This window comes from Cyclopterus lumpus, chromosome 22 (assembly GCF_009769545.1).
Source record: "Cyclopterus lumpus isolate fCycLum1 chromosome 22, fCycLum1.pri, whole genome shotgun sequence".
NCBI classification, from domain to species: domain Eukaryota; kingdom Metazoa; phylum Chordata; class Actinopteri; order Perciformes; family Cyclopteridae; genus Cyclopterus; species Cyclopterus lumpus.
In genome coordinates, this window is record NC_046987.1 from 9629416 (window position 1) to 9644665 (window position 15250).

At 42.0% G+C, this 15250-nt stretch overlaps 1 protein-coding gene across 1 annotated transcript in view; it reads left to right on the forward strand.

The window, feature by feature from the left end:
* The window catches only part of LOC117751452 (ryanodine receptor 3-like), a 95578-nt gene that overhangs the window by 59698 nt on the left and 20630 nt on the right, over nucleotides 1-15250 (forward strand). Inside the window, 31 exon segments of the mRNA XM_034563314.1 lie at nucleotides 474-747; nucleotides 851-965; nucleotides 1480-1612; nucleotides 2447-2550; nucleotides 2683-2818; nucleotides 3083-3269; nucleotides 3398-3506; nucleotides 3581-3701; nucleotides 4187-4356; nucleotides 5048-5268; nucleotides 5517-5607; nucleotides 6385-6525; nucleotides 7108-7271; nucleotides 7421-7499; nucleotides 7952-8041; nucleotides 8144-8290; nucleotides 9112-9174; nucleotides 9324-9399; nucleotides 9679-9802; nucleotides 9919-10034; nucleotides 10128-10195; nucleotides 10278-10399; nucleotides 10605-10654; nucleotides 11357-11417; nucleotides 12256-12494; nucleotides 12705-12786; nucleotides 12887-13017; nucleotides 13320-13643; nucleotides 13962-14202; nucleotides 14300-14387; nucleotides 14487-14579. Of these exon segments, the coding sequence (XP_034419205.1) occupies nucleotides 474-747; nucleotides 851-965; nucleotides 1480-1612; nucleotides 2447-2550; nucleotides 2683-2818; nucleotides 3083-3269; nucleotides 3398-3506; nucleotides 3581-3701; nucleotides 4187-4356; nucleotides 5048-5268; nucleotides 5517-5607; nucleotides 6385-6525; nucleotides 7108-7271; nucleotides 7421-7499; nucleotides 7952-8041; nucleotides 8144-8290; nucleotides 9112-9174; nucleotides 9324-9399; nucleotides 9679-9802; nucleotides 9919-10034; nucleotides 10128-10195; nucleotides 10278-10399; nucleotides 10605-10654; nucleotides 11357-11417; nucleotides 12256-12494; nucleotides 12705-12786; nucleotides 12887-13017; nucleotides 13320-13643; nucleotides 13962-14202; nucleotides 14300-14387; nucleotides 14487-14579 (4160 nt within the window).

Below are 15250 nucleotides of genomic sequence, written 5' to 3' on the forward strand. Positions count from 1 at the left end.
TGCTCTCATAACCCAAATAGAGCTAAAGAGAGAGTCAATATTGGACCTTTGCTGAGTGACCTGATACGGGACTCTTAAATTAATTAATAGTTGTGTTGCTCCATGTCTGCTGAATGTTTAAATATGTTGTAACTGTTTGCTAACACATTCCCCACAACAACTTTATCAGGCCTTATTAATATGTCACGTGTGTTACAGCTAGTTACGCTGCTACCAAGACAAATGTCGCTGCTTTAATTGTGTCACATGGTGCATTTTCCTTCTCTGAGTGAAGTATGACTGGTCCCTGAACAGGAGTCATCTCATCTTGGAGTTAACTGCTGTTACTGAATATAATGTTAAAGTGCCATTCCACTGGCCATGCTTTACTTTTAAAGGTTTCTCTACTTTGGAAGTCCACCAACGTAGAGAAATATGTTGTTTGTTATTAGAAAATACACAAACAAGTTATCTTTACCCAACTTTCTTTCCAGCTAATCTGAAGGAGCTGATTTCTCAGACAATGGTCAGCTGGGCCCAGGAGTGTCACATCCTGGACTCAGAGCTTGTTCGCAAGATGTTCAGCCTCCTGAGGAGGCAGTACGACAGCATTGGGGAGCTTCTCCGGGCCATGAGGAAGACTTACACCATCAGTGCTGCCTCAGTCCAGGACACCATCAACCTCCTGGCTGCCCTCGGTCAGATCAGATCTTTGCTGTCGGTTCGTATGGGGAAGGAGGAGGAGAAGCTCATGATTGATGGACTTGGGTAGGTTGTAGTTGCCTCAAAGGAGCTCTACTTGTGTTCAATATATTTGAGTTATCTGGTTTTATTGAATGTAAATCAATTATGTCTTTTTTTCCCCCTCAAGTGACATCATGAACAACAAAGTATTCTACCAGCACCCCAACCTAATGAGAATACTGGGCATGCATGAGACTGTTATGGAGGTCATGGTCAATGTGCTCGGAGGACACAAGTCCCAGGTTGAACAACTTCTTTATCTATATTTCTGCTTCCACAGGCTGTTAAAGAGACACCCACAGAGTTCAGTGCTCCATCCTGCCAAAAGTTGATGTGGCTCACTGAGAAAGATTGTGTCTGAGTCCAATTTTGTGCATTATCATTTGTAATCGCATATTAATGAAGAAGTGGCATATTAATGAAGAAGTGGTGCCAGTAGGAGGGCAGAAAGGGCGGAGTTGGGTTGGCAATGTGTGACGGTGTCAGGCCTTTTAGACGTTAATTAGGATTCAACCCATGCCGGAGACTTTATTAACAACCCGGGAGAAAGTCAATACAATAAAGTCTGCACCCCAGAATAAAGCAACAACCCACTTGGTATCAAATTACAGTGACAAGTTGTCAGCAATGTCTAGTCAAGTTACTATATTTGTGTTCAGGCTGTAAATACATGAGACTGTTCCCGAAAACAATATTCAACCAAATCCAACCGGGGAAGATGTTTGACCTACTTAGTCTGTATGTACCATTTCACAGGAAATTGCCTTCCCCAAGATGGTGGCCAGCTGCTGTCGCTTCCTGTGCTACTTCTGCCGTATCAGCCGTCAAAACCAGAAAGCCATGTTCGACCACCTCAGCTACCTGCTGGAGAACAGCAGCGTCGGCCTAGGTGGGTACATCACCCTGTTTAACTGACACTCTTACTATTTTCCATCATCATTCTGCTTAAGGATTAGCCAAATGATGCTGAGCTAAAACAATATTTTACTGGATGAAGACCACATGACATAATCAGGAATCAACCAACATGCACAGACTGTAGGACATGCTAGAGGATATTCTTAAAGAAGATTAATGGTGCAGGTCAAACACTGTACAACCACCTCTGGGATGGATGAAAGACGGCAGCTTTCTCATCAATATGGGTGATACATTGTCACCAGCCTTTTGCCAGAATAGGACCGGTTCTGCACCTGTCAGCTCACATATATATTACCCTTGCTCCTCAGAAGACGTGTGTGTAATTGTGAGTGAGCGCTGAGAATCTATCAGCGAGGAGAGCGACTCATCTCCCATTCTGTTAGAAGATGTCTGTGCCACAGTCTCAGAGAGCTCCCCGCTGGCGTCAGAGAGTGTCTCCTCTGAATACACACACATGCAGCTAGGCATGCTCAATAAACAAGCTGCAACAAGTTATGTGACAGCAAAACAACAATTTAATCTAAGAATAAAATCATAAAGATTTGCAATTGAAACATAGAAGCTGCAACCACAGTCTAGACGAGGTGTTTGTGTGCCCAGTGCGACACAAACTGGTTCCCATAAACCCTGTGGAATCCAATATGACTATAGGTGTTCATAGAAAATTGGTGAGGAAACGTTCCTTCCACATGAATGTTAACCAGCTGTTGGAAGGAGTGATAAACATCACCCCCTGCTGTTTGTTAAAATAAAAACACAGACACAGGCTTAAATGAAATACAACATGTGCTTTATATTGTAGCTTCCCCAGCAATGAGGGGCTCCACTCCTCTAGACGTGGCTGCTTCCTCTGTGATGGACAACAACGGCCTGGCCCTGGCACTGGAGGAGCCCGATCTGGACAAGGTAAGACTCAACCTTTGTGACTCTGTAGTCTGTAAAAGGAGAGACCCAATTTAAAATCACCTAGGATGAATAGATTGGAGCTAAATGAGTATTTTATCCATCTATAATTGACGTTATGTGGTATACCCACAGGTGGTCACCTACTTAGCAGGCTGTGGTCTCCAGAGTTGTCCAATTCTCCTGGCTAAAGGTTACCCAGACATCGGCTGGAACCCCATTGAGGGGGAGCGTTACCTTTCCTTCCTACGGTTTGCTGTCTTTGTCAACGGTAAGACTGCAGTCACCATCCTCTCTCTCTCTCTCTCTCTCTGTTACTGTATCTCTGTCTAGACATGTAGTAAAAGCTACCAAAGGCGCAACAAAGCATTCTGCTGCTTTAGGCAAAGTCTACTTGATGTTTTCTCTGAGTATTTGGGGACAGGGATGTTTATGTTCGAGCTACAATGTGTTTATGTGTTGTATTTTCTTGCTGACATTAATATAGTATGTTCTTTTATGTATGTACCCCTATGATGTTATGTTTGTGTTCCAGGCGAGAGCGTAGAGGAGAACTCCAGTGTTGTGGTCAAGCTGCTCATTCGTCGTCCAGAGTGTTTTGGACCTGCCCTGAGGGGGGAGGGAGGGAACGGCCTGCTGGCTGCCATGAAGGAAGCCATCAAGATCTCTGAGACGCCGGCTCTGGACCTGCCGGGCTCTGTGCATGGGATCAGCTCTGACATGTAAGCAAAACGTATCTAATAAATTAGCTGCTTATCCCCCTTTGCTTGCATCTTTGCTGTGATGCTCCTGAGAAATGTTTATCCTTTGTGTCTATTCTTCCTTAACTTTTCCCCTTTCCCACTGTTAGGTCTGCTGATGGGGATGATGAGGAGGAGGTTGTACACATGGGCAATGCCATAATGTCCTTCTACTCTGCACTCATTGACCTGTTGGGACGTTGCGCTCCAGAGATGCATGTATGTTTGATAGGAATTGTGTTGTTTTCCTCAGACAGATTTTCCCTTTTTTCACTTCCTTTTCCCTTCTTCAGCTCATCAACAAGGGGAAAGGTGAAGCTCTGCGTATCCGGGCCATCTTGCGCTCTCTGGTGCCTACTGAAGACCTCGTGGGAATTATCAGCATACCGCTCAAAATGCCCATCACCAACAAAGGTACTGGTCACTCTAAAGATGCAGGACAGCACACCTTTATACTTCCATTGGAGGACACACCCTATTCTTTTGCATGCTACTACACTATGTCTCATGTAAAGGCATAATAGCCTAATAAAGTCTGCACATTCAGTGCAAGGCAGAAGGTTATTGATTACATTTCACTGCTCATGCCTTTTTAATCAGCACAACACTTTACTGCACTCTCTCATAGCTCAGAGTAAGCCAGATCATTTCTATAGCAAGTTGTCTTGCTCTATTGATTGATCTGCATAAGCATTTCAGGACTTGCCTCTTAAAGTTTCTGCCCAGAGCACAGCCACATAAGTTCTGTCAACAGGCCAAGACCGAAGACAGCGTGCCGTAGCTCCAGCTCCGAAAAAAAAACTCCAAAATGGTGGGCTGTTCTCCGAGTATTTCACGGCTTCACACCTGAGTGGTTTACTCTATATGTTGTGCCTTCCTCTCCTCTCAATCTCTCTCAGATGGGTCGGTGACTGAGCCGGACATGTCGGCCTGCTTCTGTCCAGATCACAAGGCCCCCATGGTGCTGTTTTTAGACAGGGTGTATGGTATCGAGGACCAGAGCTTTCTTCTTCACCTGCTCGAAGTGGGCTTCCTTCCGGACCTGAGGGCTGCTACCTCTCTGGATACGGTGGGTAAAGCTGACAACGACACGGGGGAGAAGTAATGAATGTAACATGAATTTCAATATATAGATCAATATTATTGGGCAACCTTTTATACTAATAAGGAACTCCATATTAAGCCTGGGATCATGTTTATTTTTGGTTGATTAATGTAATTGTTCTTTACTCCAATTATCAAGAATACCTTCACGATGTTTCTCTCTAAACTCTCAAATCCATAGTGTGCAGACTTTTGGCTAAAATTAATCCATCACGTAATATGTCAAATTTTAAATACATATTATTATTGATTTAGTTAGTGGAGCTTTCTAATATATTTAGCAAGGTTATTTACAAGACAGTTTTATAGTGCTAAATGGTACTCTTTTGAAAAATGGTCAACAAATACACACATTCATTTTCAAGCAAGACAATATAACAACAATTGTAAAGTAACAATTACAGGATGCTAACACATACTGTAGGAGTACAAGTAGAGAATAGTTATGAAGTTAGGTGCATGACTCTGTAATAGCAGTTAAACAGCAACATGCCAACATGAGCCAGCAGTCACACCAGACTAAGTAAGGCTGTAGCAGCAAAGCCTCTAGCAACACCTCAGAAGGAGAACGTGTTATTTCCTCTCTGAAATTACATATTCTTACTTTAATAAATGAAGTAATCTCATGTATGGCCTGTGAGCCATTCCTTCCACAGGAGGGTCTATGTACCACAGAGACGGCCCTGGCCATGAACCGGTTCATCGGCTCAGCCATGCTCCCGCTCCTCACCCGCTGCGCTCCTCTCTTTGCCGGCACCGAGCACTACGCCACCCTCATCGACTCCACTCTGCACACCATCTACCGCCTTTCTAAAGGCCGTTCCCTCACCAAGGCCCAGAGAGACGCCATAGAGGAGTGCCTGCTGGCTGTCTGCAAGTGAGGAGCATTAGAAGAGCTTTTTTATTCTTTGACTAATGATACACCAAACATTCAGCCGGCCAGAATAGCAAAAATCAACAGCACATTTAATCTGCTTTCTAGCAAAATTCCATGATAGCTAAGGGCCTTGTTCCCATATAATCCCTCTAAATCGGTGTGATTAAAGTGGTTAGAGTCTGAAGATGTGATTCTTGTTAAAGGCAGTTCAGGGCAGGAGCACTCTTATCTCTAACCTTTGTCTGCAGGCACCTTCGTCCCTCCATGTTGCAGCAGCTCCTTCACCGCCTTGTCTTTGATGTGCCCTTGCTGACCGATTACTGCAAGATGCCTCTCAGAGTGGGCAATGATTTCTTCACTTTTTTAATCCCTTTGCTATCTCAAATCTTGCCTCATCCCTTTCTGCTTGTTGGTCTGCTTGCATGACTCTTTTAGTTGTTTTCAGTTTCTGTTTTCTGTTTGGATAATCGTCTCTGTCTTTCCTTTTCTTTCCTTTTCTCCATCATTTAACCTGTGTTCTGTCTGTAGGCTGGTGGCACTACTCCTTCAGTTTATTAGATTGTCAGCTTGGTGGTGAAGTACCAACAGCTAATTTCCACCAACTCTATTGCAGCTGTACCTTTAATGTAATATTATTGGCGTACACCTCTGTCTCTCAGACACACAAGCATACTCAAAGGTGAACATTTCTAACACACCCACGGCATTAATCATCTGCTGTGGAAGAAGTGGGCAGCTGCAGGAGGGAAATCAAGGGGCTGAAGTATTGGACTGTGTGATTACAGGCTTGTTGACTCCACTGCTCCCCTCAATCAGTCTGGAACACAGAAGAGAAATACTGAAGATGTGATTGGTTGTGACTGGGCTGTGAACGAGTTTACACACTTGTTGTATCTCCATGTACACATTTGGATTTCATCTATGCTGATTTGTGGGAGAACTGATTTTCTTTGATGTGCTATGCCCTACACATACATGGCCAGTGTGTGGCGAGCATATGTTTCGGCTGCTTACTTGTGTCATGCCATTGAAAACACAGTTAAGTCCCTCTGTTTACTAAATTATGTTTATTTTTTCTCTGCTTGTCTTGAACTTTGCTCTGTTTGTGTCCTCCAGCTGCTAACCAACCACTATGAGCAGAACTGGAAGTACTACTGCCTCCCATCGGGTTGGGGCAGCTACGGCACAGCATCCGAGGATGAACTGCTGCTCACCAAGAAAATCTTCTGGGGAGTATTTGATTCTCTGTCCCAGAGGGTGAGACGTCACTCAAGTCTTTTTTTTGTGTCCTTTGCAATTTCATTGTGACTTAATTATGCTACATTAACATCTGTTTGGCAACATCTACTTCTTGTTAAACATTTTGTAAGAGATGGTAATACCAGAAATGCTCCACAAAAGTGATAAACACTTAAATAAAAGTTACTGAATTTACCACAATCCTAAATGACATCCATGTATGCGAAGGAGTCATGGGCACAAATATCTTGAGGTCTGTTCGTGATGCAGGTGGCTGGACTCAGCACCTCTCTCTAAATGCCCACTCAAGAAAGGAGGCTGTGCAAAGGGCCGGCCTGAAAACATCAATATCTGCACAGTGATCATTGATCTAAAAGCCTTTTAGAATAATTCTTTATTAACGTCTCTTCTCCTGGTCCCACTGCACTGTTACACTTTCACTAGAGAGGCTGTGTAGCTTTATTTAAGCCCCACCTTAATTGAACACTTTAACACATTACTTGTATTTGTGAAATAATAATAAAATGTTCTTAACTGTACTTAAATCTTAAGAGCTGTGTTTTGCATTTACTCTGAATCTTTCTTTTCCTCACCATGTAGAAATATGACGCAGAGCTTTTCAAGATGGCCATGCCTTGCCTCAGTGCCATAGCTGGAGCTTTGCCACCGGACTACGTAGACGCCTCAATTAGTACCACTGTGGAGAAACCCGTTTCTGTAGATGCTCAGGGCAACTTTGACCCCAAACCCATCAGTACTGCTAAGTAAGGCGCCTTGGAGCCAGACATCAATAAGAATTATAATATAAGCCTGACTTATCATATCATTACTATGTGATGACATGCACAGTATATGACTGTACATGCATTTGCATACACAAGCGGACTAATTGTCACACACTTTTTTTCCCCAGCATTGCTCTTCCAGAGAAGCTCGAGCAATTTGCCAACAAATATGCCGAACATTCCCATGAGAAATGGTCTGCAGAGAAGGTAAGGTCAAAGATAAGAAATCTGGGAAAATGGGTATCAAATTGCACACGTTCGACTTAAGAAAACCAGAGGACGCTTAATATGTCTGTCCTTTTGGAAATACCACATTCAAAATCAGTAGAAAAGCAGCCATATGCATGTGAAATACTTCAGCTCAATATTTTGATTGCTCTTTTCTTTTCCAATATCGCAGCATTGTCTCCTTTGGTTTCAGTATTGAAAGAGATCTTTTACAAATGCTGACAATAATTGTGCTAGTCTGTGTCGAGGGCATTTGCTCTCTTTTGTGCCAACTGCTTAGCCTGCATTGTTAGATCTATCAAAAAAACAAGAAATGAGTAGGGGAAAAACTGAATGTACTATGACTCCTTAATGTGTTGTGCATACTTAATCTCACCCAGCCTTTCAAATAATAAATACAAAAATGGCAACCCTCTGCGCGTGTGCCTCAGGTGCTGTTGGGATGGAAATATGGAGACTGTGTAGATGAGAAGGCCAAGATTCACCCTCAGCTCAGAATCTACAAAGCCCTGACAGAGAAGGTATGAAGAATGTGAGATTTGTGAAGGATAGTAGCATTAACGAGAGAACCTAAGGGCTTCTGGGCTTAGTCCTTGTTCCTCATTTCTATCTTTGTGCTTCAGGAGAAAGATATTTACAGATGGCCAATTAGAGAGTCCCTGAAGAATTTGCTGGCAATGAGCTGGAGCATCGACAGGACCAAAGATGGAGAAAGCATGTCTCTACAGAGGGAGAATGAGAAAATGAGAAAGATCTCTCAGGCTTCACAGGTACGGGGCAAAGAATGACGAGACAAACGCGAACAATGTGTTTGTCCTCCAAGAACGTTTTTAACTTTTCATTAGTTTCAAACATTTATCCAAAACCATTAGCTAACTTTCAACCAATTTTCCTTACTTGTTGCTGACTATTTTAAGTTTTATTTGAGCTATTACTTCTGGCCAACATTTAAAACAGTTTTCCTTACTTGTTACGACAAACAATTTCAACGGTTTATTTAATGTCTTGTATTTTTAGCTAACGTTAACTAGGTCAATTATTTATCCATTACCTTTAGCTTAATATTTGTATTGTTAATCCATTGCTGTGAAACTGTTTATTTTATCTAACTGTTTAAACTGTTTATCCATTACTTGTATCTAACTATTTCAACTGTTTGTTTGTTACTTTTACCTAGCTATATCGGCTGTTTTCACCCTTTGCTTCTTTTAGCTAACTATTCCTGCTGCTTACACGTTTTCACACACTCAATTGTAACACGTGATGTTATGTGTTGCAACTGACTCAGGTTGATGACCAATTGTTTGTTCTATTTGGCTGATTATAATTTCACATTTTAGTTAAGTTGGTCGCTTGTCTAGCCCTACTGGTGCTTTCAGTGCATATTTCCATACTTTCAGAACAGTACCATTTGTCAGCATGTATGCAATTATTACAATTCACATTATTTACCACAGACAAAAAGCTGATTGTGTTGCTTGCATAATAGACTGAAAGCAGAATAGTTATTTTAACAAATGCAAAATCTTGAGGATTTTAACAAAGAACACAGTGTCTCATTGTAAATCTTCATCTTTTTGAAAATTTCTAGGCAAATGGCTTCAATCCGAGCCCCATAGACACAAGCAACGTGGTTTTATCCAGAGAATTGCAGGTCAGTGACCTCACTTTATTTTTCATCAAACGATCTCTCTGTCTGAATACAAGATGAAAAGCAATAATTCTTGAATGCGAATGAGTTGCATGGTTGGGACATGCTCCTCTGTGAGATCTACTGATTGTCTCTTTTGTCTTTGGTCCAAGGGGATGGTGGAGGTGGTGGCTGAAAATTATCATAACATCTGGGCCAAGAAGAAAAAGAGTGACCTTGGAAGCAGAGGTGATTTGCTTATGAATTAAATCATAGACAAGACATAGAGATACCTGCAAAACAGCAAGGAAGAGACCATATGTCTGTGTGGGTGGATGTAATGTGCCACTTGCTCATTGTTGTTTTAATATGTGCCTGTGGGCATATGTATACCTAGCTGGTCGTAACTAAAAAGGTTCAGCTGAGTGATACATCTACTTCATGTCACCATCTTCCTTCACGCAAATGCACAGTAGAGAGCCGTGGCGGATCAAGTCTTGCATAACACTGGGTTGTCTGTGGTTTCAGGAGGGGGAACACACCCTCTGTTGGTGCCCTATGACACGCTGACAGCCAAAGAGAAGGCCCGGGACCGCGAGAAAGCCCAGGACCTGTTCCGCTTCCTGCAGATCAATGGCTACAGCATCACAAGGTCAACATTTTTAGGATGTCTGTTTATTATTATTCTGTTGATGTAGGGTTACACTACTTTATAACTTTTACATGTTTAGGTGTGGATTCATAGCTAATATCCCATATGTGTTGTAGAGGTTTGAAGGACTTGGAGCAGGATTCCTCTTCCATGGAGAAGAGGTTCGCTTACAAGTTCCTCAAGAAGCTGCTCAAGTACGTCGACTCGGCTCAGGAGTTCATCGCTCACTTGGGTATGTATGGTAATATTACATGGACCTGACTGCAAGAGACTTAAAGTAGCCTTGTTACTTACTATTAAATATGTATTTATGCTCTAAATCCAGAGGCCATGGCTGCCAGCGGCAAAACAGACAGGTCCCCTCATGAACAAGAAATCAAGTTTTTTGCCAAAGTAAGGATGTGATATAAATACAGCTGCTGTATAATAACATTTCTATCAACCTGATCTTGTCATTATCAATGTCCTCCTTCAGGTTCTCCTTCCTCTCATCGACCAGTACTTCAAGAACCACTCTCTCTACTTCCTCTCCTCCCCCAGTAAGAACCTGAGCAGCAGCGGTTACGCCTCCAACAAGGAGAAGGAGATGGTCACCAGGTAAATAATGACAACACTTACTTTCATTCACCTATAGCAATATAGCATGCCAATAACTCTTTGCCGTTCTTTACTCAAAATCCTAAACTCTTGTAATCTTATTTACTAATCTTGCCTTGCCTTGCCTATTTACTAATCTACTCTCTAAGAATCTACTCAATGTAACTGTCTGATTTCCTTTCTTGTCTATCCATCACACCTCCAGCCTGTTTTGTAAACTGGCAGCTCTTGTCAGACATAGGATTTCTCTCTTTGGTAAGCTGATTACTACTGACAGCAGTGTGTGTGTGTGCGTGTGTTTCGTAAAAGTGATTGCTTGTCGTTTTATCAAGTCTTAAGTTGGGTATCAGTAGGTTTTATCATGTCTTAGGTTGGTTTGAAAAACATGTTTTTGGTTGTGTCTAAAAATATAGCTTTGACTGCACTACAAACTGAAAGCTTTGTGATCAACGTATTAGCTACCAAATACTGGAGCATTTGTCCGTAAAAACTATTTTAAACAAACAAGGCATGTTAATTAAATATCTTTAAATATGCTGGTCAGGGGATTTTCTTACCTTTCGGCAGAGCCAGGCTAGCTGTGGCCAGAAACACAAGAGTGGCATCAGTCTTCTCCTTTAACTCTTGACAAGAAAGCAAATGTGCATATTTCCGAAAATGTTCAACTATTCCTTTAAGTAACTGCAACTAAAAGGACAAAAAACGAAATTCAATACTTTAACCCATCTCGCCCTTAACAGAGGTGGTGATCTAAATATTGATCCACTCGCCTTACATCTATAATTTAACTGAATTCTTAACCCAACATATGATTGGAGGTTGTTGAGGTGTGCTACATACACAGACATGAAATCATTGCTGCAATGAAAGGCTCAGTTCAGGTCAAGAAAGTCCCTTAAACATGGATGACAGTGTGTGTGTTCACCTCATATTAAAGTCTGATGTGTTGTCTTGTAGGGAGCGACTCCATGACCATCGTCAGCTGTCTGCATATCCTGGCACACACCCTGGACACCAGGTGAGCTCTCAAGACTGTGTGGGAACATTTGAGTTTCCTCCTAAATCTTAAGTCTTAAATGTTAGCTAAAAGCTTTGTTCAATAATTACTGTGTTTAAACAATAATTGTTTGAGAAACAAATCGAATGTTTCCAGTGTAATGCAATGATGTAAAATCTAACTCCTGTAGGACCCTTACGCATGAGGAGCATATTTGCAATGAACAGTTATTACTGCGGTGTCTTGTGGGAGGCACTGGTATTAACAAAGAGCGTCTTCTGGTATTTAAATAAGCAAGACCAATTTCATACGGCACATGTTGCCCAAGGCTTATAGTGTTCTTTAGAGACATTGTCCTGTTTGTTAATGCAGCTCACACATAACAAGGGACATGTATTATAGTCTTGTTTGTGCTGAAGAGCTAAAGCTGATGCACACAGACTGTCTTTTATTTCTCATTCCTAGTGAGATACGTCAAGGCTTATCAAAGGGTAATTCATTTGGCAATATTATGAACTGTGAAATACCTGGAAATGGCAAGACCAATCATATTAATATGTTGTGCTTTTTTCATCCAGTATGCCTACAACATTGGCAAACTCACCTTGGATTAAAATATTCACCTAATTCATTAAATAAATAATTGATGTTTCAGTGCCAGGGCGGCCGTGTTGTTTCTCATGTCTCATATTTCATGACTAAAACCTTTACAGTGTGCACAGAAATTGCACATATGACCGTGTCCGACTGGGCAAACAGCGTTGTCCTTTGCATACCAAGGGGTATCCAGTGGTTAATTACAGACCTGCCCTTGCATATCTCCTCATTTGGTTTATCACTCTACCTTTCACTCCAACAGGACAGTGATGAAGTCGGGCTCAGAGCTGGTGAGGGTGGGGCTGAGGACGTTCTTTGAGAATGCTGCAGAAGACCTGGAGAAGACGTTTGAGAACCTGAAGCTGGGGAAGTTCACTCACTCCCGCTCCCAGATGAAAGGGGTGTCGCAGAATATCAACTACACCACAGTAGCTCTGCTCCCCATTTTAACCGCTTTGTTTGAACACATCACTCAACACCACTTTGGAGTCGACCTGCTTTGTAAGCCCCGACAGCAGAGGAATGATCAAACATATTGTGCTGCTTAGAGATTTGATTCAAAGGTTTATTGTAATACAGTGGTTGCATGCTGCTTGTACCTGACACCATTGGAACATATCTGTCACTTACTCACACAAATGTACTGTAAAGTTTACCCTATGAATACGAATTATCACAATAACAAGGGACTTTTAATTTTCTTTATTCCAGTGGATGATGTCCAAGTGTCTTGCTATCGAATCCTGACCAGTCTCTACGCACTGGGTACTGGGAAAAACATCTATGTAGAAAGGTATCTCCTCTTCAACATGCTGTAAAGTAATTAAAACCTGAGTGAAGAAACAGACTTTTAGTGCAGCTTTCAACCAACTCTGATCCTCTGTGCCCCTCAGACAGCTACCAGCTCTCGGTCAGTGTCTGGCCACCCTGGCTGGAGCCATGCCTGTGGCCTTCCTGGAGCCGCTCCTTAACACGTACAACCCCTGCTCTGTCTTTAATACCAAGAGTGCCAGAGAACGAGCCAGTGAGTCATTTGTCATAATTCTAAAATGAAAGTTCATTACCAGCAGTGGACCAATTAAACAGATATTATTATGGTTAATAAAAATGTATGTCTTTTACAACCATCTTATCATGTTTAGGTGTTGTCCATATATTACAGTATGAGAAATGCCTGATGTATATTTTGTCCTAAATGTAATCATACATTTTGTACATTATGTGTATATCTGTGGCACTCTAGCTGTGCTTAAATAATAGTCAGTTAGAAAATATCCCTCCCCTTCTTAACGTCTATAATATAAACGTTGATGTAATTGTTTTTAGACCTCGGCATACCAGACTCGGTAGAGGAGATGTGTCCTGGGATGCCGCGGCTGGACGGACTGATGAAGGACATCAATGACATGGCCGAGTCGGGAGCTCGGTACACAGAGATGCCTCACGTTATCGAGGTGGTGCTGCCTATGCTATGTAACTATCTGTCCTACTGGTGGGAGAGGGGGCCTGAGAACCAGCCAGCCAGCGGGGGCAGCATCTGCTGCACCACCGTCACGTCAGAAAACCTCAGCCTAATTCTTGGCAACATCCTCAAGATCCTCAACAACAACTTGGGCATCGATGAGGCCTCCTGGATGAAGAGGATTGCAGGTGGGCATGGTTTGCTTTTCTTTTATACATGTCACTTTAAAAAATGACAGTTGCATCATCTCTTAGTTAGTTAGCTCATGTTAACTACCCTGTTTTCTTGTTTTTTTTTCCCAAAAGCAGCAAAATACATCACTGAGTTTAGAACAGGAAGTGTATCATGTGTAAAAGCTTTCATGGTTGAATTGTTAATTTTTTATACTATTATGAACATGGGGCATTTTTTGTATGAAAATGTTGGCAACATTTTGATATACATAAACATTTAATATAAAACCAAACCGTATTAAAGTGATATTTTCTCTCTCTTGCACTGTTTAGTTTATGTGCAACCCATCATCAGCAAGGCCCGTGCAGACCTGCTGAAGAGCCACTTCCTTCCTACACTTGAGAAGCTAAAGAAGAAAACAGTGAAGGTGGTGTCTGAGGAAGAGCTGTTGAAGGCAGACAGTAAAGGAGACACCCAGGAAGCGGAGCTGCTCATCCTGGACGAGTTTGCCGTACTCTGCAGGGACCTGTACGCCTTCTACCCCATGCTTATCCGCTATGTGGACAACAACAGGTTAGCTCACTGAGCACTGGTAGTTGTAGTTGTTCAAAGATGTTTGTTTTTGCAGAAGAAATACAAAGAATGTATTAATCTTGCCTCTTTACTGCAGGTCAAGATGGCTAAAAGAACCAGACGCTGACTCCAATGATCTCTTTAGAATGGTCGCTGAGATATTTATCCTCTGGTGCAAGTCACACGTATGTTTTCTCATCTCCATATATGTTCAGCTACAAAAACAACAGGCATCCTTTTTGCATTCGAACCCTGATCTTTCTTTGATGTTTGTCTTTCTTCAGAATTTCAAAAGAGAAGAGCAGAACTTTGTGGTCCAGAATGAAATTAACAACCTTTCCTTCTTGACTGGAGACAATAAAACCAAGATGTCTAAGGTAGGCTTTATATGCCTTTAAACATTGTCAACTTTATTTCCTTGCTCTGGCAGCAGATTACGACCCTTTTAGTTGTGTGTAATTGCACGATGACCCATTGAGCGTGTGTGTGAAAGCTGAAAAAGTTCCATAAATAAGCAGAATTAATAGAATGAGCAAGTTACATGTTAACGTTTTCTCAGCCATGATAACGTCGGCACTTTTGTGTTGACGTTAACATGTAAAATGCCCGAAACAATCTCTGCGGAACGACAAGTGAACACACACACAAACACACACACACACGTGACAAACAAAACCTGCATCAAACTTGTGAATGAGAGTAGATAATCTCTTTGCAAGTAAAATGACAATAATTAAATTAACTTTGACTTGTGTGTGTGTGTGTGTGTGAATTTCTGCACGCTTGCTTGTTACAGCAGACGACAGAAACTAACATTCATGCCTTCAGCCCTTGTCAGCGTTACAGAGGTTGGAACATTTCATTTTCTGTCTGCCTGGTTTCGCTGTCTAAGGGCAAACAAATGGTTTTCATTGCAGTGCACGTCCATGTGAGGACTATGTGCCTCCGTTAATTGCCCTCTCATCTGCCTTTCTCTTTCTCCCTCTCAAACAGTCCTTTAAGGAGAAGGTAGAGTGATGCAGTGCATGTGCTGTTTACCTGCCAGCTT